Source organism: Typha latifolia, chromosome 2 (assembly GCF_019914945.1).
Source record: "Typha latifolia isolate L0001 chromosome 2, TyphaL0001v2, whole genome shotgun sequence".
In the NCBI taxonomy this organism is placed as follows: Eukaryota; Viridiplantae; Streptophyta; class Magnoliopsida; order Poales; family Typhaceae; genus Typha; species Typha latifolia.
Window position 1 is genome coordinate 5340491 of NC_133087.1, and position 26726 is coordinate 5367216.

Here is a 26726-nt window from a genome sequence, read left to right on the forward strand (position 1 = left end):
TTGACTTTTCTCAATAAATGTAGATGGAACGATCTCACCACCATATGTATCATCAAGACTATGACTAGTACTAGTATGTATACTATCTCTCGCTGCTGAATGACTCGTACCAGCCTCTGCCCTCGTCGTAGTCTCTCCCAATATTTCATCTAACCATAGGTTATCTCTGTCATCTAATAACCTGTCCTCTATTTCTCTGATCCATAGAGTGAAGGGGTCTTCTTCATCAAAAATATGATTTAAATCAATCAGTTATTCATTTTCTGTCTTTTTTTTTAAATTTCTCTCCCTCAATCTTATATTATAATGATAAAAAATTAACTTCTCTAATCTTTCCATTGTCAAACGGTTGTATGTTTTTGTGTGGATTAAGGAGAAAGTAGTCCAATTTCTTTCACACTGTGATGAAGATACAGTTTGACTTAAAATCTTCTTTGCTATTGGCGTCAAATTTGGTGCATTCTCTCATCCATAAATAGACCACTATTCAGCTGGAGTGTTATGAGATATAGCTGTAGCAACTTTAGCAGTACTGAATTGCCCAACTCTCAATCTATATTTCTCCATCTGAAATTATAAATATATTATTAGCTTATTGATTATATTGAAAGTTAAAACTTGAAACAAATAATAATAAAATTATTTAATTGAATCATAACTCACTTCTTTATCGCACACGATTTGTTTATGAATATCGGGCTCAAGCTTGCTGATTACCTTTCTAACTCTCAACAAGACTTTACTATCATTATTGACATTTTTAGAGAATTGAAATCTTGGATTAAGAAAATACCCGTAGAAATTTAAAATTTGTAAGCATTCAAAATTTTAAATATTCATAAATAAAAGTAAATTAGTAAATTAAAACTTAAAAGCATGCCTACCAGCAGCGTGTATATCTCTATGTAGTTGTTTGTTCCATCTAGAATTAATCATCTTCCACCACTTCTTATAATTTTGGCTTACATATTTTTTATTGATTCTTTAGCTATGTCCATTGCCTCATATGAGAAACCCTTCTCAGACTTGTCATCACTGTCGACAAGTCTTAATATTTTGATAAGAGGCTCAAATACTGCGGTGGTAATTGTAATATTATCTCAAAATGTATTTCAAGAGCCATATTTTTCAAAGTTTCATTTAAAGATTTATTTTTAGGTTTCATATTCTTAATTTTTATAGACCACTCCTGTGATGTAAATATCCATATAATATCATCCTTGTAGCGCATGATGCTCTTCAAGGCTAAAAAGTGAGTGACAAATCTAGTGACAAGGCTAAAAAATACCACCAGTCATCTGCCTGAGTAAATTAAGAACCCAACCATGGTTATATATAAAATTTGTTAACCTCTGATATTCACATATGACCATGTTAATTTCAGACTCTTTTGCAATATCCTCTAACATCAGATCAATACAATGTGCAGCACATGGCGTCCAATATAAATAAGGTCTTTTAATCATCAGTAAATTTCTAGTAGCTTTATAATTTGCCCTATTATTAGTAACCACTTGGACTACTCTTTTTTCACCAATTTCTTGTACCACCTCATCTATCAACTGACAAATATAATCTGCATTTTTGAAATTAGCAGTAGCATCTACAGACTTCAAAAATATTGTCCCCATGCCAGAGTACACTAAGAAATTAATTATATTTCTTCTGTTTTGTGTACTCCACCCATCACACATCAGTGTACAACCAAATTCATCCAATACCGTTTAAATGTCTCAATATAAGTATGCAGTTCATCTACCTCTGAGTCATGATATTTAGTAGCAATATCATTTGAACTATGAGGGATAACACCAGGCTCTATTGATTGTATAGCATCTACTATAGTGTGATAGTAAGGACTATCAACTATATTGAAAGGAATATGCTTCTAGAAGAAAAATTTATGGATAGCCCTACCAATGTGTTTATTTGCATTTTTAATTTCTTTGAGAGCTATCTTGATGGAAGTCTGTGTATGACTCATTTTTTCTGAAGATATGTATCCATTGGTCCAATATTTTTAGACTCTGCTGTAACATCAGGAGTCCTATGGGTAGAATTGCTGCCCCCATATTCTCTCTCTCTCCTCGTATATTAACTGATCTAGATCTCTGAAAGTTATCATCAGTGTGCTTCTTCTCATCTCTTCCTTTTCTCTATGCATATTTCTGCTCTCTTTTATTACCCTCTTCATCTGTCTCTCCTCCTCATCCTCCTCACTTTGCTCACTGCTATCATTATCAATGTGTACAGGATTATGCATCAATTCTTCACGAACCATTGACTCTCTTTGTTGTGCATATTGTTTATCCTTATTTTTGCCAATTAAATGAGCCAACATCTATTTTTCAACTTCCAAGGACACTTGAGTGCAAGCTGCTACATTTCCTTGTCTTTCAGCTAAATGTTCTTTTAAACGGCTGACATCACCACTCATTTACTTGCCACACCAGTTGCATTTAACACGTCTTTTATCTTGCCCAATAGTGCTGCAATGTTGTTGCAAGGTCGATGGAGATCAAGGTCGTCGAATCTTCGTCGGAGAACGTCACCGGAGGTCTACTCACTACTCAGTCGCCAGTGAGAAAGAGAGTAAGAGACCCGTGAGAAAGAGAGAAAGAAAGAAAAGAGAGAAAGAAAAAAAAGAGAGAAAGAGAGAAAAAAAGAAAAGAGAGAGAGAAAAGGGAGAGAAGCAGGTGGGGGTAGGAATCCGACCCGTTTCGGCCGAAACCGCCGAAACCCCTAGTTTCGGCTGGGATCCATTTCGGCTGATCCCACTCGGGATCGGCCAAAACTGAAAACCATGATTTTGGGCTTGTGTTTGCTGTATGTGAAGTGCATTATCTTAGTTTGTTTGCTGATAGTTTTTTAATGTATTGCATAGATCATGGTTCATGACATTTATATTATGCCTCTAATTTAACTTATTGTAAATAGGGAAATGATTTGCACCTTGAGATTGACTCCTTGCATGGGCAAGCTACAGTTCTTGCGGCCCTTGTTGCAATCTCGCCAAAGCTTCTTCTTGGGTATCCTGCTAGGTTTGATCTCTTATGCTCTCCCTGCAATGTATTCAAGCCTTCAAGGTTGCTTCTTTTCTTAAATTGCTATAGTCCTAAATAATATCACATCGTGGAACTAGTTTAGCACTAATTTTCCCTAAATCAGTCCGTTGTTTTTCTAATTTCTTGTAATATATGATTTCAAGAACAAGAGCTTTTAAATAAATTATGTTGTTCATGTTACTCACGTTATAATTTTTCTTGCACCTCCATAATGAACTTTTCTCTCATCACTATGCTTATCGTGTGGCTTGTGTTAACAGTATAAAGAATAAAATCACTATTATCTAATTGAGTGAGTTTTTAGAGTAGTTGGTGACTTAACATGGTACTAGAGCAGGAGGTCCGAAATTCATATCCCACTAGCCCTACCTTGTCAATTAAATAGAAACCCTGAAATGTCTTAGTCAAGTTTACTTCTTAGGCATATTAAAACGCTTTGAGTCTAGAAGTGATCGGTAGTGTTGAAGTATAAAAAGAATAAAAACATAATTCTCTAATAGCTTAAGCTTTTACGGTAGTAGTTGGGAAGTTAACATTGTGTTGATAAGCCTCTTAGATTTTCAAATAACTTTGACTTTTTATTTAGTGAACGTGTAACTTTAGGTTTGTAAAATTGGAAAAGGAGCAACTCTACAGTCTACACATTAACTAGTCAATTTTTTTCTCTTGCTTTGTATCTCCCAAATAAAAATTGTTTCACTATGCTCTTTTGAGTTTTTGACCAAATTTACCCTTCCAAATATTTATTTTATGTGTCTATTACATTTTAAAACTTAATTATGAGACTAGGTGCTTTTAAAACCACTTACTTAATTAGCAACTTCCAAATATAAGTTGCTGACTAGATTATTGACTTATGTAAAGAAAAAATTGTTAAGTCAGAGAAATTTCTATATCATTGCTGATTCAGTCAGCGGCTTATAATTTGGAAGTCATTGAATTGAAAAAAAACTTATATAAATTTTTTTTCTTAAAATTTCACAAACTTTGTAGGGGATTTGAAATTTTTATATAACTCACTAATTCAGACAACAACTTATATTTGTAAGTTTTTGGCTGGGTAAGCGGTTTCTAAGCACACTTAGTTTCATATTTAAGTTTTGAAATGAATTAGACATGTAAAAGAAATTAGCGGCCGATTGAAAATATTCAAAAGCTCTGCTCTTCTTGTTTGATTAACAAGGACCTATATTAGGATCTGTAATAAATTTGGCTTCAGCTTTTACCTGTCAAAAACTTTGAAGTTTGAAGTAATTTCTGACGTATTTCCAGATTTTGGACAACAAAGTGGCACACTGTCTCAATGTCCAATCTGGTTTTCTCTGTGGGTCCACCAATGGATATATCTTTGGGCTACTCCAGATTTGAGTTCTCCTTTTGTGTGATGGTGGTGAGAGAGAAGGGATCTAGGGATTAGTTAGCCCAGCGAGTTGCAGAATGCAGACTGTTAAAAGAATTAAAGAAGTATAAGACATGGGACTTGTTTCAAACTTAAATGTTAATAGTTGATTAGTGGCGCAAAATTTTTCAACTTGTGTGGAGCAAAAATTTTTCATGCAAATTTTTTGAAACCACCATTGGAGTGTGAATGAACCCAACTTGATCATTCTTTTATTGTAGAATATAGATCTGGTGTTAACTGAAAGTTATTCCAGAATTCAAAACTTGTTAAGTCCAATGATCTAGAAACATGCTAATAATGCTATTTAATTAGTTATATTAATGATCCAGTACTTTTTGCAGGCTGCCCAAATCGGTCTTTGAAGTATCAAAGAAAATGTTGAGTGAATTTAGTAGGAACCCTATGGCTGCTACTGTAGAGAGAGAATCTGGTTGGCTACTTTTGGCTTCTCTTTTAGCCTCTATGCCAAAAGAGGTGCGAATTCTTCTTGAAAACTTTGACTTGAATTCCTTTTCCTTCGTTGTCATGACTCTTCTATGATAAACCAGGAGCTTGAAGACCAGGTTTTTGATGTTCTTTTACTCTGGGCTGATCCTTTTGCTGGAAATCCTGAGTCATACTTTCGTCAGACGCAGGATTGGGCATCTGAATTACGGTGGGTCTGTTTGGTAATTTGGATGTGCTTAATTTTTATTGATGTCCAGTATATAAATGATGTTGTAATTATTTTCTTGGAATGTTAACCTCTTTGCATGCAAAAGTACTTGTAGTCCTTTCTTGTCTTAGTTATCTTTGGAATTCATATCAATCCTTTTGTTAATCATCTTTTATTTTTCCAAATTAAAATGAACATTATCTTACACTCTTCTCATATTGTGTGCCTGCGACGGCAAGTGAGGTAAGAGTGATTTGATACCCATTAAATGTGCAGCATAGAATTTTACCTTTAATAATACCCATGATATCATGCTAGCTGAAGGGCCTGAGGAATCAGTTCTATACTTCTACTAAAATGATGGCCAGTTAAGAAATGAGGGAAGAATTATCTTAACAGACACGACACATCCTTCTTTGCAATGGAAATTCTCTTTGCTATTTTGGCTAACATCAGGATCTATATTATCATGATACACATGCTGTACACCAGGAATTGGCTATACTTCGCCACAAAATAAGAAAAACATGTGCATCATTACTACTGGATAGTGAACTGAGATGCCTGAAGATGGAACTAAAGATATTTATTAACTATGCTCTAAGAAACTGTAGTTTCATGTATCCTGTGATATATTCTTCTTAGTTAAGCAACACATTCAAATAGTTATTATGAAGAGTATGGAGAATTCTGAAATATAGTGCTCCCTCTTTTTAGTTCTTTCATGAATCCATTCAGCAATAAACCAGAAGACAATGTGACATCTTGATGTAACCTGAGATGTCAATTGATGGAGGAGCAGAATAATTTATGATGGTGCTGTTTTCATGGTCTTACTTTCCAGATAAATCATAACAGTTTTATCTGCAACATAGTATTGGATAATACACTCTAATTTATTCTTTTGAAACTGTTAATTTTTACTATTTAGGATCTAATTCTATATTTTCATTATCTTATACACTCTAACTGCCTACCTGGAAGGCTGGAACCATTCTGTATCTGCATAGACTATATGTATCAATTTTTGTATGCCAAAGTTTCTTGTGATGACGAAGGATGAAAAGTGCAACTAAATTACTAAATCCTCCCCCCCAACATACACACTCACACAGAGGGGAAGATCTCCAATGATCTATAACTTTAGTTTGCAAGCATGTAATTTGTCTTTTGATTTCCAGCTGGTTTCCTGGAGGACAATATTTGATTTCAGTATTTCATGTGAAATTCCATTGATGTTATGAAGAATAATTATACAGTTTGTCAAAAGGTAGATCTGTTATATGCCACTAATGTTGACTTCAGGCACTCAATATAATTTTATCAATCCCCTGTTCTTCAAAGGTTTCTTTATATGAAGAGTGTAACACTAAATATCTAACTCAGCCCCTTGCTCCTCCCCTCCAAAGATGCCATCTCATGCATGCACTATTAACTTCAGTTCACCAGCATGTAACGCTACCTTTCTTTTGATTTGCTTCTTTCAACTGGTTTCCTGGAAAAATTATGATTTGATTTCAGTGAGTTGTCTTGAATCTGTTTTTGTAATAACTTCTTTGCTGTTCTTTTAGTGTTCTGTCTGTTGCAATTGAGGCACTTACTGCCTTCATAAGGAGCTTTATTTCTCCAACAGTAGCAGATTCTAATGGAGGAATCCTACTTCACCCTGTGTTGGCATACCTTAGCGGGTGAGTACAACATTCTCAAATTTGCTTCTCCTTTTCCTGTGTTATCTGTGCTTGCGAAAACTGAACTTAGAATTTATAATATGGAGACTGCACTTTACTAACTGATATTTGGCAGAGCATTGTTCTTAATATCTTCCTTATCTTCGAAGAAACTACCAAATGTAAAAGCTGCATTAGACCTATTCACGAGCAGAACAATAATGGCATATCAGTGTGTTTGCAATCCAATGGCATACAAGTCTGAACATGCACAGCTTATTCAGATTTGTACTAGCCCATTCAGGTAAGCTGTCTCATTCATCAGTTATGCTTATTGTTGAATCTGAACTCTTGAATTGTACATTAAACATTGTGAAATATTGCACTTCCTTTTTTAATTGTCAATTCTCTAGATTATGTTTCATGTATATCTTCATCTTGATTTATCATTCTTCTCCTGGTTGGTTTGCAAATGAAAAGTGATCCTTCTGGATATGAAGAAAGCTCGTGTTTGAGGTTCCTGTTAGATAAGAGGGATGCTTGGTTGGGCCCTTGGATACCTGGAAGGTATGCCTATTGTATGCTTTTAACCACTGTGAAACATTCTTCATGTAGCAGCAGCTAGTGATACTTTATAATGTAGTCGGAATACCTAAAAGTTGTAGGTATATGGATAGTTGTGGTTGTTATGTATTATATTTATATAACTTGTTTTGTTCTACATTTTAATCTTCTTCTAATTACAAATGCTCAGGGATTGGTTTGAAGATGAGCTTCGAGCTTTTGATGGTGGTAGAGATGGACTTTTACCATGTGTATGGGATGATGAGGTTTGCAGCTTTCCGCAGGTAATAATGACTCATGATGCTTTAACCCAATTTTCTTTCGTAACCCTTTGCAAGATTTTTCTCAGCCTACATGCTCAAATAATTTATGCTCCTTTGACACAAATATAGCTTGACAATTGTTTCCATGACTTAGTACAAATATCAGTGCCAATAAGGTAGTACTGCAATTCAGAATGCCAAACATGAGCAAATTTATCCTTAACTAGAGGAAAATAATGTTTTTCTATTGTACTCCTTATTCAAAGACCTTACTATCATGACCTAAAATCTGAGTCATGACCGGTCGTGTACCTTAATACACTTGAGATACACGAAGTTTTAACAACTAACTTTTTAAGTCCACAATAACAATAAATTCAATATGAATTACCATATCCGAATAAATATACTAAAAAAATAATAATAATCAAATGTCACCACTAATGTTTTATACATTAGTGGTGGTGGTAGGGTCCCAGAGCATCTCGCTCAGTCACTACACTGACCAGTATCTGAAATGCTAGGGAGATTTCGTGAGCTAACAATTATAGCTCAATGAGTAAAATTTACTCAAAAGCCAACTAAATCCGAAATTCATAGACATGACTTTAAAATAAATCTTCAAATTCAATGATATACAAATAAACAATTACACTAAGCATGCTTATAACAACAATAATAATAACTACACACGGAATAATAATGCAAGTCATATCTAATAATAGGCTTATTATTAATATGCTAAAATTTCTCAATATTAATAATGCCATATGTTTCAATTAAGTCTATGTTTTGTGCATCCACATCAATTAGAAGCCACCTTGAGATAATGTTTTGGTCTTTTCCTCATAATTAATTCGATTATGGTCACTAGGAGGTGTTACTATGTGATAAACTCACTTTATCTTTTCTACTAATTGTTGAGAGAGATTATAGTCATCATAAAAAGTCATTCGATCTAATTTAGAGCTATTTTCTAATTCTGGTAGAGTCATTTAAGAAAGTAATCGTAGTGATTTAAAATAGGATTATCCATGGATTTTCAAATAGACTTGAGATACATGGAAAGTCGCGAAGCGATATATGCCAAGACTATTCTCTTAGTTATACTAATCACTGATTATGTTTTTTCACTAATGCACATAATAAATTAAATTGCTATTGCATGAAGTATAGAAATGCACTAAGTCAAATAATTTGCACACAGACTATGATATTTAAATTGCACACAAAACGGTATATGCATGGATTCCAGTTTCGACTGATCCCGAGTGGAATCGACTGAAACGGATCGGAATCGGCCATAGCCGATCTCGGCATCTCCTCCTTATTGTGTAATGGGCAAGAGGAGGGTGAAAGGTAGGTCATGTGCACCCCACTTGGCAATTTTTTTTTTCCTAGTTATTACTATTACAATCTTTGAGAAAGCAAAATTATGTGCTTGGACTAATTAACGTGGAAAGCCAAAAATATCTCGCAATTAATGTTTTTAAATTTTGTCTTTAAGCTTCATGATTCTTGCAGTTAATGCTTTGAAATAATGTTTGTAAATTATTAGGGTAAATTACAAAGTACCCCCGGTTATGCCTAAAATCAAATTACCTACTTTTATTTGTACTGTTGTATAAACTAACGTGAACCCATTATGTTTCCCACATGGGTTGAAATTTCAGCTGATTCTAACCTATAAATAATACCTTCACGGCTTTAATCTCTCTCTCTCTCTCTCTCTCTCTCTCTCTCTCTCTCTCTCCGCCCCCCTCTTGATTTGATGACAATGAGCGATGATGAGTAATTTTCCGGCGCTGTCGACCTTCGGTTATGGTTTGAAGTTTCACTCGAGACAGAACAGTAATGGCTGAAATTTAATTAAAATTAAAGCCGAGACTCATTAGTTAAGGCCAAAACTATCAAGGTTTCTGGTTTTGACATTTATGTTGGACCACAATAGGCTAAAAACATTCTATTTCAGCCTAAAATATTCATTTTTCTAGGGGTTGAAACCAAAACCAACTGAAACTGAATCTTCGAACCATGCCTCCAGCGAGTAATTCTTCGACGAAATGTGGAGTTTTTCTTTCTTTTCTTTGGTTAGGATTTTCCCCCTTTTTTTCATCTCTGTCCTTCTCTATTCCCTATCTATTCCCTCTTTCCCCTCTCCCTCCTCCCCCTCTCGCCCTTTCTCTTTATTGCTGCAGTTGCGCTGCCTTCACTGCTACAATAGCGTAGAGAGAGAGATAGAGAGATGAGTTAACATCTTGAATGTGAGGGTATATGGAGTGTATATGGACATCCTTCTCTATTCCCTATCTATTCATCTGTCCATATTTAGTGTATATGGACCACCTGTGAGGGTACATCTTGAGTGTATTATATACATTGTTGGTCTATTGTCTATCAACTTTAGTTTTTGGTTAACTAGCTATCTAAAAATGGCAAAGTTAGACATAGTCACATCTTTTCTCATTTAGCGCCATTTTCTTTAATTATGTGTACATATACAAATCTTGAGTTACAAGGATGCTGTCAACGCCAAGCACGAATAAACAAATGCACGTACACACACAACATAAAGTTTATTTTAGTTTTACATGTGTTAGCCCCTTTGATTTTGTCATAAATATATTTTCTTGAAGAAGATTATACTTTATATTTTGGAAAACTAGAAAGAGGCCTTTTTGGCCTTAGCCTTGTGAACAAATTGAGTTGAGCCGAGTTGAACTTTATAGTTCTTGTCAATTCGGCACAGTTTGAATTTTTGGTTGGGGTTCTAGTACAATAGGAGCTTTCAAAAGTTTGGCCAGTTTCAACAATCTCAGCTATGTTCTCGATGGTTTTCATCTCTTTTTTTCAATCTATAAAATAACTCAAAATTTTCTAGAAACTACTTGAAGAATTAAAAAAAATGAGGAAATTCAAGGAATGACTGAATCAGGAAATCCAACCTAGGATGATGAATTTTTTGGAGAATCATAGAGGTAATGGTGGACGTCATTATTGCACAAACATGAGAAAGGAACAATTGTGTGAGAGAGATATACTTATTTGATCATTAGATGACTTTGAGCCTGTATTGAAGACAATGGATCATATTCTTGAGGCTTAGGGTCCAAAATTAAATTCTGCTCGATGATTCGGAGCCCCATTGGGAAATGGCTGCAGACTAGTCACCAAACCATGCAAATCTGTGTGTGTGTTTCTTCTTCTTTTGATTCACTTAATTGCACTAGATCCAATAGGGTACTGGGATCACTGTTGCCTTGTTTTTTGGGTGTTTTGTTTTGTTTCAGACTGAAGGGACCCCAACACACAAAAACGCTGAAACTCATTCACCCTTGCAAACACTCAACTTGAAGGTTTCAGAGGTATTCTGAATTGTCCATGCCTCAGCGGTAAAGCTTGCTTCTCATGATATGAGTGTATTGAACTGGTTTGAGGTCAGGTTTTTTGATAAGTGCTCAAGCTTGAACTATTAGCCAATTAATACAAGGCTTGTAGCAGAGTCAAGCCTCAGAATGATATGAAGCCAATTTAGAAATGTAAATTCTCCCATCTTTGAGCTTGGCCTATGTTTGAGGTGAGTTAGTTGGGGTTAGTGCGCAGATTTGTCTATTTACAACCATACTCGAGCGATCGAGAGACATCTCGCAGAACTATCTGATCCCTGGATGACAAAACTCAAAGTGATGGGTTGTCAATGACCCAGTGATTCCATAGAAGAGGACAAATTTAGCTGCTAGAGTTCTAGCAGCATTTTACCTCGTCTTCTAAGAATTGCATTAGAAGGGCCTGTACATGGAGATTGGATTACCATCTCTGTAATTCATCTTTTAGCGGGCGTATTGGATGGTTCTTGCCTGGGAAAGTAGTTTTTGTCTTCTTGAGTCAGGCAGAAAAACCTTTTGTGCTTTATCTCTTCCTTCATTCGTAATTTTGTCTCACTCCTGCCAATGTAACCTGGGATCTTGACGGTTGCTTCATCTATCCATTTCTTCTGGTAAGTAAAGAAGTAGTTATTTAATGTTTTGCTGATGGCTATGGCATATTTGTTTATCGGTTATTTCTGCAATCATTATTCTTGCTTGATGCTTCTATTTTCATTAATTTCATGTCTTTTTCTTTTTTAAGAAACTTATTTATTGTTATATAATACTATTCTAACTTTGAAGAAGCTTCATACTGTCATTGCTATTCCAGTTTATCTACTTCAATTATTATCAATTGAATCGTGACCCTTCATTTCCTCTTTTTTTCTGAAGCCGGAGTCTATTAGCAGAATGTTAGTCAACCAGATGCTTTTATGCTTTGGTACCATTTTTGCATGTCAGGTGTGCTCTTGATTTTAACAACTTCTTTTCCCTTTGAATTCTACATTTTATTTTTCCTGTTGGTTGATCATTTTGTTATCTTAAACTATGTTTGTATACAGGATAATCGTGGGAAGTTGATGCTTCTTAACAAAATTGATCAGTGCCTGAATTCTGGTAAGAAGCAGTCTTGGCATATGACATGTATTACAAATGCATGTGTTGGCCTGTTGTCTGGGTTAAAGGTAATCTCTACCATCTTCTTGAACTGATCAATAGTAGCACAATTTCTTTGGTGCTACTTGATGGTTATGGTTATGAGTCTTGTGACATTTTATTTGTTCGTGTTCAGGCTGTGCTTGCTTTACGTCCTCAGGCATTGGCAGCTGATATATTAAGTACTATTCAGTCCATCTTTCAGGTGACTCATTTTACATCACATTGGGTGATAGTTATATAATTTAGTTCTTCAATTAGAAATTTGCAACTTTATAATTTTGATTCTTGCCATCTTCTATATCAGGGTATTATGGCAGAGACTGAAATTTCTTCAGCACAACGAAGAGCAGTATCTGAGGGTCTTGGTCTGTTAGCTCGTGTTGGGAATGATGTTTTCACTGCAAGGATGGTTTGTTTCCCGGATAAATCTTTTCTTAAACAACCTTTTGAGCATTATCTTTCTTGCTTATTTTGAATAATTGTCACATTAACATGAGGAACACACCTTATATTCAATTTTTGGTCGGCTTTGCAGATCATATCATATAAATAAATTTCCTAATTTGTAATAGTATCTTTCTTATTGTTAGAAGAACTTCCACCATCGGTGCTAATGCTATCCAAGTCATATGTTCATCCGGCGTCTTAATTTGTTTGTCTTTTTATTAGGGCTTGTTTTGGATGATATTGTGAATACATTATCACATACTCCAAATCACATTTTATCTTTCCTTTGAGGTTCTCCTTTCCTCAATTTCCACTAGATAGTCAGTTTTCACATTTACTGGATTGGATATACTAATATAAATTGATAGCAAGGTAGAAAGCTTCTAACTAATAGCTATATGTGTTATGGTGTATGTCTTAGACTCTTAATTTCTAAATAGATGAGCCTAATGCTAAGTGATAAGAGCTTGCTTTTCACATAATTTTAATGTTTACTCTAGATGAGCAACAAGTGGTAGGTTTTGCTCAATGTTGAAATACCACTAACCTTGAAGCATGGTATGGTTCCAGATATATGGTGCTGCTGGAGGATCTATGAACCAGTTCAGTTAAAAGATATTCCATCGAGTCAATTAAAATTTTAAAGTTGACGAGTGTGAAACAATGTTTGCCTAGTTTTAAAGTTGACGAGTGGAGTATCTATGAACCAGTTCAGTTAAAAGATATTGCATCGAGTCAATTAAAATTTTAAAGTTGACGAGTGTGAAACATCATATCCTATTAGGTCAATTAAACCAAAGAAACCAAAAACATGAACTAGTTTTAGGTTCTTCTAAATATTTTCTTGCTTTATTAATAATTTATCTACAGTGCTTGCATTCCTTGCATATCAAGAAGTTTGATCCTCAATTTTTTATTAGTTTGATTCTTTCTGTAGAATGTTTTCTCATTTAAGTAATTCTAATTTCTAGGTACTTGTATGACTAAACTAATGAATAATTGCTTGAATTCTGTACGTCTTAATCAGGAAAAGTCTTGAAGGCTTAGGTGCAATACCTATTGGGCTAGGCGGGATCCTTCAAATTTTTGTTGACCTATAGTGCTACGAAAGATAAAAAAGTTATCATGGAAATATACCTGGTTCAAAATTTCCCAAAATTTAGAGGAACTTTTTGGGAAGACTCATCAAAGGATTAATTTACATGGTCTAATTTTCTTTTTCACTTGTAATGTTTTTCAGAATACTAACTTTTGGCTGAGAATTTGGAAAGTTCCTTTTTCCTTAATTAACCATAATTGTAACCCTAAAGTTGAATACTTGGATCAACATACATCTGTGAGATGATGACCCATCTAAGAATAGATCTTGTTCTTCCTTGCAATGATCACCCAAGCTTGTAAGACACCATGGAATTAGAGGACCCAATCAGTTGTTAATCATGGATGTATTTGTGGCTTTGTGCTAATACATGAGGTCAAACCGTCAAAGTATGCATTAGCTCATCATGATATCTAACATGCCTAGCAAAATATTTCATGACATATGTGTTTATAAGTCTCTATTTAGTAAATACAATACTAGCATGCATGATGATATTAATACAATACAAATTAATAAAAATAAATGTCACAATAAAGTAGTGTCATTTAAATTTTCAAACATATAAGTGTTAATTTCAGCAACAAACATAACAGTGTGCCAGGTTTTGGGGCTTATGTAGGTAATATTTTCATAACTGGTCGGAAACTATCTGGTTATATCGTTTAGTCGTTAAAGCATTCTGAGGGAATTGGTCATGTTGGGCTGCTTTCCGTAGCAACATTGCTATTTGGGTGAAGATGTGCTAAAGTTTTTGTTTGTTCATCTGGTACCTTTAATGCATAGGCTATATATTATGGTGAAAGAAACAAAGACTATGGTGTACTTTAGATTGGAAGTACCACCCTTGGAGGTTTGGTGATAGAAAAGTCATTTCCAATGACAACAAATCATGCAAAGCTATGTACACCTACTTAGGTGTCAACAAGTTGTTCTTGTTGACAGAGCAACTTTATTCATATTTAAGGTAACATTGGAAAGAGAAAAGGAAAATAAATTACATGTTTGGGAAAAAGAACTGATGGCGCACAAATTATTCTGTTTATTGTACAGTTATATTCACTTCTGTCTAATGATATATTCTTTTGTTTCTTAGACCAGAGTTCTTCTTGGAGAGCTAACTGTAGCAACAGATCCAAACTATATTGGGACTATTGCACTTTCATTGGGCTGTATCCATCGCAGGTAGGCTCTTCATATATCACAAGGTTTCTAATAACCTATACTTTGTCTTGGAAATGCAGTTTCAATTTTGATTCTTGATTAATGTACTAATAATTGGAACTATTTGTCTTTTTGTTTAGAGTGCTCCAGGTTCTTGAAGGGTGCTACTGTTTATGTTGCCCTGTTTAAGCCTTTTAATCTTTGGTCGACGAATGTCATTACCTACAAGTTGTTCCTATCTTGAAATGTCTTGCAGAGTTATCATGTAACCAAAATATCTAGTTGGGAAAACCTTGATCCATAAGTTCTTTGAGATGGGAGATAGTAGTCCTAGTCCGATCATGTATCAGCAAATATGGAAAGAGAAAACCAAGTCCGAGTAAGAAAACTAAAGCTGGAAACAAGAAGGAAAAAGAAACATGACTAAGACCACGACATAATTTTTTTTACATGGAAAACCTCTTTTTATCGTGGAAAAAACCATGGACTCATTCAGATTTACCACGATGTAATAAAAGATTACTTACAACTCCTCCCAACATTCTGAACATTTAAGTCTTCTCTTGCATGTCCCAATGAATTACTCTAATGAAGTAGAAAGCCTCCGTCTGGTTCACCCTCGAGCTACAAATTGATCTCTAGAACAAATGTCGTTGTAGATGGACAACGGAATAACTCAGCCCCTTTGATGCTTTAGATCAATAGCTGATGTTGGACGAATGCTCAGACATACAAAGGTAGCTCTCCTCACAATAATCGTAAAATATGCTCTGTGAGGGAAGCTAGAACTCTCTAAGTGTAGTACTTTGATTTTGCTTGAGTTTAGTGAATTCTTAGCCTTTGTTCTTCTTTTATAGGCATTGGAGTCATTTTTGGTTTATTCTAGGTGATTTAGATTAGGAAAATTCGAGCCAAGAACTGTTTCTAAATCTTCTTTAATCAGTTTTTGCACAGTAGGTCCGCAACTGACTTACCCGGTCCACACCTAGACTAGTTACTATTTGAGAATACATGCATTGGTTGTGTTTGTGATGCCCACCACAATGTTCTGGGTGGCATCGAGTTGAAGTACTAAATTACACTTTTTGACTTGATTTTGATTTTCATTCTTTGGTTCTCATCGTACATACACTTTTTCACAAGTCATGTGTCTTAATTGTATAATGATCCTAGGTTGTACAATATATTTTTAATTGTTCTATGACCATGAAATTCCATAAAATTGCACTAACATTCTTTTTAACACTGATGCCATATAATAAACTAATGCTAATTTTATGGCTTGGTTCTATTCGGTGATGGCCGTGCTAGTGGCACGTGCCATGCCGTGCCACCATTGGTACGCCCCCTTCGTGCTAGTGGCACACATTTATAATATTTTTAATAAATTTTTAGGATATTTAGAGATATTTTTTGGTCTTTGGTATGTCAATCTTTGATTTTTTTAATCTAAATATATGTATTAAAATTTAAAATCCACATTACAATGTTTTATCTTTCGATTATTTTTGTAAATAACCTATTTTATTAAAGATAAAACAATAGTTAAATATAAATATTATTCAACACATAATATGATTGAATACATTTATTAAAATTAATATTAATGATTAAACATTCCATAATATGATTGAATACTCCATAATATAATTGAACACTTAATAACATTCAATACATAATTGATAATAGTTCAATAATTAAAACTAATATCTAGTTGAACGTATAAATGACGAGGAGGATCAAAAACTTCATTTGCTGGTACAAGAATAACACGGGAATGTTGTGTTAAATACTGTTGATATTTTTTAAAACTCATCCACTAATAATATTGCTCATTATAACGTCTCACATAGTCTTCATACAAATAAGAATTTTGTAATTCTTTGTTGATATAATATGAATATTGAATATATATGGGAATGACAGGCACCGGCACAGGCACACTATAAGCATATGCAGATTGTGGATATGGAGTAATAAGGGTGTTGTGGCTCTGGTGGGTGTGATTGATATGATGGTATTGATAATGGACTCATATCATCCTGTGGGCACACCTCTCCTGATGTCCTGCTACCTATAGACTCAAGTCCTCTTATCTGACTGTAATCATATTGAGCTTAAGATGGTCCATTTCCTTTCTTCTGTCTCTGATTAATTCGGTTTTGTGGTTATCTAGGTCTGGCAAATGAGTTGTCATTTCAAAAATGACAAATGACAAAAGTTAATTGATGGAAATAAGAAAAGGTTAAAAAAAATAAGTTCCACATGTCATATTATGTTTGTTAAGAAAATAAGTAAAGTTGATTTGATAAAGATTGATTGAAATAGAAATTTTTTTAAAAAATGTCTCTATATTGGCACATGACCAGCATGAGGCTGTGCCGTGCCTCTACTGGCACGGCAAGTGCCGGCTGGCACGGGGTGTGCCGATCGGCACGGCCATCCTTGGTTCTATTTTATTGCCTACTTTCTTATGTTGATAATCGCAACAAGCAATGCCATGACATGAAACTAGAATTGTAACCGGCCATATACCCCAATAAAATTTGAGATACGTGAAGCCTTGATGTTAGATTTGCAAAATCCATAATAGAAAAGAACTCAATATAAATCAATAATTCCAAGTCAATTAATAAACTCTCGAGGTAATAAAGAGGTTCAAAGTTAGGCAACCAATATCTTTCAAAATAATACTAAAACAACTAATGCGGCTAATGGAGAAAACCAAAGTCTTAAGTGGAGATAAAAGAATCCTGATGCACCATGTTCACTCATCGCGTCAATTAACATCTGAAAGGTTAAAAGAGTTTTATGACTTTAGCTCAGTGGGTGAATACACCCTAACCAAATAACAAGTGAAAACCATAATTTGTAAAGTAGGATTTTAAAAATCCAAAGCTCAGCAATCAATAATACGCAGACTATACCTAGGATGCTAAAATAAATAAATAATAAGATACGAGTAATAATAATGTGAGTAACAAACTGATAACATACACAAATTTCATTATGTGGATTTTCTCAATCTCAAAGAAATGTCATATTTGTTATTTTGAATTTGTGCTTGTGGATCCATATCAATTAGAAGTCACCCTCGATAGTACAGATAATGATTGAGTTTTTTCTTTATAGTTGGTCTGGTTAGAGTAATAAACACGTTGTATTTTCTTAATTGTTGAGAGACATTTAAGTTACCTTAGAAAGTTTTTTGATTCAGTCTAGAAGTGTAATTTAACATTGTCAGAGTCATCTAAAAAAGTTACAATAGTGATCTAAATTATGTCTATTTTTTGGACATTATGTCTACACCGAAACTATTCTCTAATCCAACGTATGTCATAATTTAAGTTTCGCTAGTTACTCATGATCAATATATTTACAATTTTGCACGAAGGATAACAATGCATGAAGAATAATGTTGCACAAAGATTGACATTGTTGAAGGTAACATAATAATAGAATATACATATTTTTACGAAATATGAGACAAATAAAATCGTAAGTGAATTTACTCACCTATGTCCATGTGGAATACCCCAAATCAATAATCCAAGTGAGAAAACATCGCCATCTTAATTCATAAAAATAATATTTAATTTAAGAACATACTAGAATTTCTAAAATTAAAATTAAATTTGGGCCAAAGTGAAGCTCAAGAACTTGGGCTCGATTGTGACTAGCCCATAACCCACTCAATTTAGCAACTCGGGTTGGGCCTGCTCTGCCAACCGACCAGCTTTAATCTAAAAACTTGGGCTGGGTCAAGGCACAAGCCTAACCGCTAGCCACAACCAACCCAATACGGCAATGGGGTTGAGCTCTCACCATTGGAGATAACCACTACAACAATCCTACGATAGCCAGAAAATTAGCGAAGGCACCACACTGAAGGGTAGAGGGAGGCTAGGGAAAAAAAAGAAGAGGAAGCGATTTCTCGGCCTGAGTAGTCGACAATGAACAATCCAAGCTCCATGGTCGGCAACCATGGAGATCGCCACTTTTGCAATCTGAGAGACAGGGGCTCTCCCTCAAGACATCAACAGCATGAGGCCATCAACACGATGAGATAATAATTTGAAGCCAAATTGTCCTTGATGTGGATGTCATGAATGCAAATGGTAATTGTAATTGTAAACTCGGATGATATGACCCCTCTACTTTTAATTATTAAATATACCAAAAAGAAATCCTTTTACTTCTTCCAAGCATGAATCAATCCCTTGGAGAATTGAACAGCCACCTTTAGGATTCCAAAAAGGATGAATGTTTGTATGATTGTACTCTTTTTAGGAACTCTACTTATGTAGCATATTTGCAAGACAAGCCATGCACAAATAGAATCGGGCTTGTCCTTGATCGACTTCCAGCAATGTATACTGCATAAAGATAATTTTTTATTTCGATAGAGTGGAGCAAGCGAGTTATGTCTAACTGCCACAGTTGGATGTTTCAAAAATTAATAACAAAGGAGATAGAATAATGTGGAAAAGTAGATGTTTTCAGCCATTTTATTTTCCCTGGAAACCTTTTGCATCTTATACAGCGAGTTCAAGGCCATAATTTTATTAATAGGAGATTTTTAACTGGGAAAGAATCCTTTACTTAGTTTATCAATGGAAAAATATTAGGATGGCCATTACTGTGGGACAGTATGTTGCCAATTGCTGTTGATTGCCTCTTATTGATGACAAGGACAGATGGTGCCACTGACACTCCTCGTGCCACATGCTAACACCTACTGATGGGGCTTGTGTTGATTGGCATTCTTATCCTTGGAATATATATATATATATATATAGAATACAAAAAAAATTCAAAACTCCCTTAGTAGGTGGATGTCTAAGCTTGCATCAATTTTGTCTCTTGCAGTGCTTCAATTTCTTTCGGATCAACAGGTACCACCCTAAATTTTCATAAATAGCAAAAATGACTTTAGAATGGCTCAGTTGGAGGTGCAATGACTTACACGTCTTCGTCATGTTGTAGATCTTTTCAAGCTACACAACTAAATTGAAATTAGTAACAGTATCATTCTCCACCTTGCAAAACAGTAAGCATGCAATGTAGAAGAACAGCTGTCTTCTTCATGCTAGCAGCTCCAGTCCCATAAGCCATTGCTTGTTGTTAAGTAGTGTGATTTATTTCTGTTAAGCTGTGTAGCAGCATATTTTAAAGGGAAGTAAAGGAAGGGAGTTGGAAAGAACTTGGACATTTCTTATCATTCTTGCCTCCCCATTTTGTTGAACTGTTTTATACTTCTTTCCATTTTGTTGTAATTTTGATTTCTGAAAGTTCTGCTTACCTATCAAAGTATAGGATTATAGGAGCAGAAAATCAGTTTGATTAGATGATTAATCTGTTAATATATACCCTAATAGCTTTACCTACATATCCTTATATGAATTTATTGAGTCAACCTTTCTGTACTATTCTACATTCTCCTTTTTGCAGTATTACAAGTTTTATCTGTGGTTTTCGGTTTGCAGTGCAGGAGGAATGGCATTATCTACTTTGGTTCCTGCAACTGTGAGCTCAATTTCTCTATTGGGTAAAAATTCAAATGCTAGTGTACAATTGTGGTCATTACATGCTCTTCTTTTAACCATTGAAGCTGCTGGCTTATCGTATGTCTCACAAGTTCAGGTACCTATATGTTTATTTATGTACTTGTATAGGTGCCCTGTAGATATCGAATAACTTGTTTTCATTATTAATGTCTTTCTTCGTTCCTTTGCTAATCCTTGCTTTCTCTTTGTTGATTGTTCTTTTCTAAGTTTCTTCTAGTAAGTTATGTCAAAAGATGCTGCTAAGCCAGCCATCTCACTACTGAATTTTCTAGTATGCATAATTTACTTCTACAATGCTAAGAAAGTTCCAATCATGGCATATCCTAGGAATTCCAAGGAATGAAGTATTGTGTTAAAAGTTAACTTATACAGGAGCTGCAGTTGAATGAATTTTTCTCAAGAAACCAAGTTTGAGCTGAGGTATTCCTCACGCGATCCCAAGATCTTCATATATGGCATGGTTCCTGTCATGCCTACATAGGAAATCACAACTAAGATAGTAATTTCTGAAAAAAAACAGACAATAAAGATCTGCTCATTGCTCAAGACAAAGTCTATGCATATATTCTGAGAACCTAAGATATTGTTCTTTCTAGAGATATTGTTCTTTCTAGAGATAATTAATTTTTTTACTCCTTAAACTATCATCATTTTTTACAATGACCCCGTAAATCTTTTTTGGTATACAATGACCTTTTGAACTATTAAAATATCTTATCCTCTTGATGCCATTGATGGAATTAGTAAACTTGCCAAACTGCCCTTCCACTTATAATAATAGGATAATTAAGTGACTTAGCTAATATTAAGTATTATTTTTGAAATTCTTTCATTGCCCTGACCAATGTTAGAGAGAGAAAGAGGAGGTCCCATGCCTTAACTCCTCATTGTTTATTTATCCCTCTGTATTCTCAAGCCCCTATCTTTCTCTACTTTTCTCATTTGCCCTCTGTTGTTGAAAGTGCTTGCCAAAAGGATGAATCTTGATGGAGTAACTTGAATCTCGTGGGAAAGAGGAGGAAACAAAGGTTTGGAAAGCTACTAGCTTTCTTTTGTTTTGGGTTGTCTCATTCTAGTTGGTTTTTTCTAAGGTTCTCTTATGTGGGTTGGTGGGTGAGGGATTAGGAGCTCAATTGGGGTGCTCTAATGGTGGAAAAGAAAGTTTGGGGCCAAAATTATTGAGAGAAAAAAAGAAGCATTTGAGGTCTATATTGGTGTAAGGTCCCCCATAAAAGAGTACATGCCAAAAGGAAGTTACAGGGGGCAACATAAAAGCCCCACACAAATAGTACAATATGAAATGAGAAAGAAAATGGGGCGTAATACGCTACGACATAAACTGCTACTGAGTTCCCGCTAGAGTATCAATCAATCTGCATCATATATCAACTAGGAATGTGCCTAACGTTCAACAAGTAACACTATCACTAGTTAAATATCATAGATAAAAATATACCCGTCATGGAGAATGAATGAATATCTACACAATTGATCATCGTGATAGTAAAATGAATCATGCATGTATTTAGTTAGCCGGTTTGGCCTCACCCCTGCTAACCCTATCCACCCCATATGCATAGTGCACCTCATACAAACCCTACTAGCCACCATCCATACTCAACAGACATAAAAACCACCAAGTGATGGTAGATTCTAATTGTAGAATTGCTTGCCTATCATCCGGCGAACAGCATGGCCAGTTGTTCGCCATCGCACATTAAGGACCACAGTCGTAAGCGCACCACATGAGTTAATATCGTAATATTGCCCTTCGAGCCCTCCGCTCTATCACATTGTTGTGCAGCAAATTATGAGATGTCGCTTAGGGACGTCCTCACTCTACGCCATCGGATACCTCTAGATCTACATTATCTAACCCTTTTGCTCTACAACTTAATATCATAAAGGACTTGACTCTCGTCGATCGATAGTAAATCTTCCATAGCTCGGCGGAACAGCTGCCTGATTGTTTGTAATCTATATATGAAGACCTCAGGCGTGGACCCTACTATATAATAATAATATAAATATACTCTGCCCTTATCTTTAGATAGAGAGGTGTTGTATATTGTCGAGACGTAGAGATCACTCCTTTTACGACAGTGCATGTGTGCTAGTGACATAATATTATACAACACGAATAAGTAAATGAAATAGTGTGTGCCATCATGTCTAAGCATGCTACATAACGATCAAAATGATAGCAATTATGTCAGGCAGCATGTTAAAACAAGTAGGTATCCTTTTGGTATTCAAGTTATCATGTCATAGACAATTATTTACATTCTAACACCATACCAAGCAATAACAAAAAAGGTGGACAGTCCACTTGCCAAATCTCACTAAAATTCATTGAGGATAAATGGTGTTACACTAATCCCAGTGGATAGGTAGGGGGCATCATTGGCTCTGGCCATGGCAAGGGGAGAATCCCATCAATGGTCAAATGGTGAGGGAGGGCTCTGTATGTGGGAATGAGGAGAGAAAAAAGGAGGGGGAGGGGGAAATAAAGAGGGGAGAGGGCGGCAGCCCTCCGCCCGAGGGGTTGGACACCTTGCACGCCACCGGTGGCGTGCGTAGGGGGCCTCTAGGCCTGCCCGTCCTCGCCCTCTGTTTGACCCTCTATCAAGCAGGGAGGGGAGGTAAGGGGTGGCACATGCTCTGCCAGTATTTTTTTGTTTTTTAGGTTGTTACATCATTACTAAGTGATACTCTCTACTGTTTCTCCTTATTAAATTCCATATTTTGTACTGAATATGTGTTTGCCATTGTTGTTGATTTATTCTCATTTACTTATTATTTATTAAAACATTTTTAAGGACAAAAGGCTGTTTCTTCCTAGACCACAAAAATCTATTTGACATACCAGTTCAATAAATGAATGGGATTATCTGTTTATGCTTAATTCTGACCATATATTTCTGCTTTCTTTTGTGCTCCATAGGCAACACTCTTCCTTGCTATGGAAATTCTTTTGTTGGAAGAGAATGGCTATCTTGATCTCAGACAGGAGATAGGTCATCTTATAAATGTGATAGTTGCTGTTCTTGGTCCTGAGCTTGCTCCTGGGAGTACATTCTTTTCGCGTTGCAAGGTTTAGCTATGAATGAACTAATAGTTTTAATGGCTTGCTCTTCTCTCCCCTAGTCAGTTCTTGTGGTATTTATGTTGTTGAGCAAGTGCTTCTTGCTTAGCTTAGAAGTGATCTGGCTTTGATCTTTGCTCTTCTAATTTCTTCAAATAGTGAAATTTGTGTTAACTTGAATTTTTTATTGCAGTCTGTTATTGCAGAAATAAGCTCCTGCAAAGAGACAGCAACCCTTCTTGAGTATGTCATTATCTCATTATCTGTAACTATTGTTTTGGATAGGGTAGTGACTTTTTTTTTTAACATATCTGCTCTTTCTGTATTTTATGTGCTGTAGGGTGTTTAATATGTTAAAAAAAAATTGTACGGTACTATATAATAAATGACCATATGTTGTTCTTGCAGGTCTGTTAGGTTCACCCAACAGCTTGTTATTTTTGCTCCCCAAGCTATCCCTGTGCATTATCATGTTATAAGTCTTCTTCCAACGCTCTCCTCAAAACAAGTAATGTTTAACTATAATTGATATACTTGGTAGTTATGTTTCTCTTTTCTTTTTTTTAAACTCTAATTTCTCATTGGAACAGCCAAGCCTTAGGTATCTTGCTGTATCAACGCTGCACCATCTGATTGAAAAGGATCCGGTAAAATTGCTTAATGATATGCACTTGTCTCTTTTTATATATACTATATCACTGGCAAACCATTTTTTGTATTATCTACACTGATTGCTATCATTAATGTGACCCAATTATTTTGTAAACCTATAGATGTGTCAAAGGATGCAATGCTCCCACATAGTTAAGACTTAAATATCTAGTCAGTAGTCAAAATGAACAGTAGAATCATTAATAGAACTGTTCAAGATCTGTCTAGTGACCCTTTAGATTTACTCTGTCAAACTCAAATATATGCCATTGGGTATGTTTCTCTGCTACTCCCATTAATTTTGGGCAGGTTTCAAAGTTTTCCATTTGTTAGTTCATAATTGCGAACTAGTGCTCTTAAAAATTCCTCTGGTAGGATAATTTTGAATGGATAGTACGATATTTGTCTTAATTATATGGTGACTACAATATGCTGCTCTTCCCCTGAGAAGTAGTGATCATTTAAGTGAGATCATTGTCCTAGTAAAGTATCTTAAGAGAAATGTTCACCCTAACAATCATTTATTTCTTCTCTTCTGGTTGGAGATAGTCTGCAAAATTTGGACATGCAGATGGTTTAGTGTAATCTAAGCTTTTCTACTTAAAAATTAAAATAAATCAAACTTTTTCCATGGCATATTGTACTAGTTGTGTTAGGCACTAATTTCTGATGTTCACTTTGAATTAACTTATCTTTCTGAAACATGCAACTTTTTATGATTTTAATTAGCTATCTTACATGTGAAATATAATTGTGATCTCTTTGTTCATTGCTTATATGGTCGCAAATTTGTTTGACAGATTTCTGTGATTGATGAGAACATTGAAGAGAACTTGTTCAGTATGCTTGATGAGGAAACCGATTCTGAGTATGTGTCTTGGCATTCTCAATATGCAAAAAATTTAATGTATATCTTTAATTCCTTTATTTTTGAGAAGCACAATGCTAGAAAATTGAAATATAAAATAATACTCCAAGCAAGTAAAACAGGAAAAATAGGGTGACCCAGTGTATGAGGCTTCTGCCAAGGTAGGGTCTAAGGAGGGGAGATTTGCCCAACCTTACCTCATTTTTGAAGAGGCTATTTCTAAGACTGAACATGTAATCTCTTAGATACAAAGGGAAAATGCCCTATAAGATTTCAAACTAGAACCAAGTATTTGATTACCTCACTATTCTAACTATGGTTCAAAGAATCGACCGATACCGATCCAATACTAGGCATTTCAGTCTCCTCTCTTTCTTCTCTTTTTCTTGCTTTTTCTTATCTTCCTCCCACTCTTTGTTTGGTAAAGGTTCTGCCACAAAGAACAATTTTGGCTTAAATTTATTGGTTTCAAGCGGCACATAATGGGTGCTGCTTGATACTATGCCTGTATCTCTTGATAAGGGCGATACATGGCTCGTCATGGATTGGCACATTGCATGCCGATTGGCATGAGGCTTGCTGACCGACGCAACAATCCTCTCTCACTAGTTTAAGTGAGTAATTTGAATCCTCTTATTGTTTGATCATTTATACTAATTTTTTTAGAATTTTCCTGCATTTTATGATTTTTTTTAGAATTCTATCTAATTTAAAAATAGCTTAATATCAAAACGGCAGCCGATATGTCTCATATTTCTACTGGTCAATACCGATACTGATATATTTGGAACTTTGTTTCTAACAAGCTCTTATTCTGGCAACTTAAGACACATGAGAGGGGGGCAGAGCAGTAGGGAGGGCCAATTAGAGATTTTTAATGTGATTAGATTGGGTTAACTCCACTATTAGGCCTGATGAATACTTGATTATGTTAGTCAAGATTTCTCGGATGTCAGTCGGCTAAAGTGTTACTATCTAGGCTGAACTGAATTGATTTACTTAAAGCTAAAATCCCTAACTCTAAATCCCCACTCTATCATGAAGACTCGTCACCTCTCCCAATGTTGAACCATAAGTGCTATGATGGTGAATGGTGATGATAGAGGTGGATTTGGGCAATGTACAAGGGTGAAAGGCGAAAGAGGAGGTGCATTTGGATGGACATCAAATGCTACTATCACCAGTGAGGTGCATTTGGATGGACATCAAATGCTACTATCACCAGTTATATATACCACAAATAGACCCCACTTAACTGTCAGCACCATGTTGGCACAAGATGTGTCGAGCTGTGCACATACTGTCTTCTGAGTTGTCAAAGATGATGAACTAATAACATCATTTCTTACATGGTGGTTTTCAAAAATCTTTCTTGGTAAGGATTTAAGATCCATTTCATATGGGGTGGAGTGGCATCTTGTCAGCACAGACTTCCGTGAATCATATTGGCACAAAGAGAGGTTAGGGAGAGGAATGGAGGGAGAGAAGGGCACATACCTTGAGAAGTGGCATTTGAAATGGCATGTATAGCAGTGATAGGTGATTTAGTTTAAATTACAGATTGTCAGGGGAAAATTATCTTAAATTACAAGGAACACTGACTTTGCATGTGACGACATGCTCTACTAGGATGTATTTATTGGAAAAATGATTTTTCTAATTTTCTTTTAATCTCTAATGATCTAATCTAAACAGCATAGGAA

The 26726-nt window shown here is 35.3% G+C and overlaps 1 protein-coding gene across 2 annotated transcripts in view; it reads left to right on the plus strand.

Moving 5' to 3' along the window:
• The window catches only part of LOC140781214 (protein SWEETIE), a 67531-nt gene that overhangs the window by 22307 nt on the left and 18498 nt on the right, over window positions 1–26726 (plus strand). For both annotated transcript variants that reach the window (XM_073127103.1, XM_073127104.1), the window contains exons 13-30: window positions 2938–3041; window positions 4809–4941; window positions 5016–5122; window positions 6694–6810; window positions 6926–7093; window positions 7270–7356; window positions 7544–7637; window positions 11876–11944; window positions 12046–12168; window positions 12276–12344; window positions 12447–12551; window positions 14785–14873; window positions 20339–20495; window positions 23364–23513; window positions 23698–23747; window positions 23913–24012; window positions 24095–24151; window positions 24956–25023. In XM_073127103.1, coding sequence (XP_072983204.1) covers window positions 2938–3041; window positions 4809–4941; window positions 5016–5122; window positions 6694–6810; window positions 6926–7093; window positions 7270–7356; window positions 7544–7637; window positions 11876–11944; window positions 12046–12168; window positions 12276–12344; window positions 12447–12551; window positions 14785–14873; window positions 20339–20495; window positions 23364–23513; window positions 23698–23747; window positions 23913–24012; window positions 24095–24151; window positions 24956–25023 — 1847 coding nt within the window. The remainder of the gene's footprint in view (window positions 1–2937; window positions 3042–4808; window positions 4942–5015; window positions 5123–6693; window positions 6811–6925; window positions 7094–7269; window positions 7357–7543; window positions 7638–11875; window positions 11945–12045; window positions 12169–12275; window positions 12345–12446; window positions 12552–14784; window positions 14874–20338; window positions 20496–23363; window positions 23514–23697; window positions 23748–23912; window positions 24013–24094; window positions 24152–24955; window positions 25024–26726) is intronic.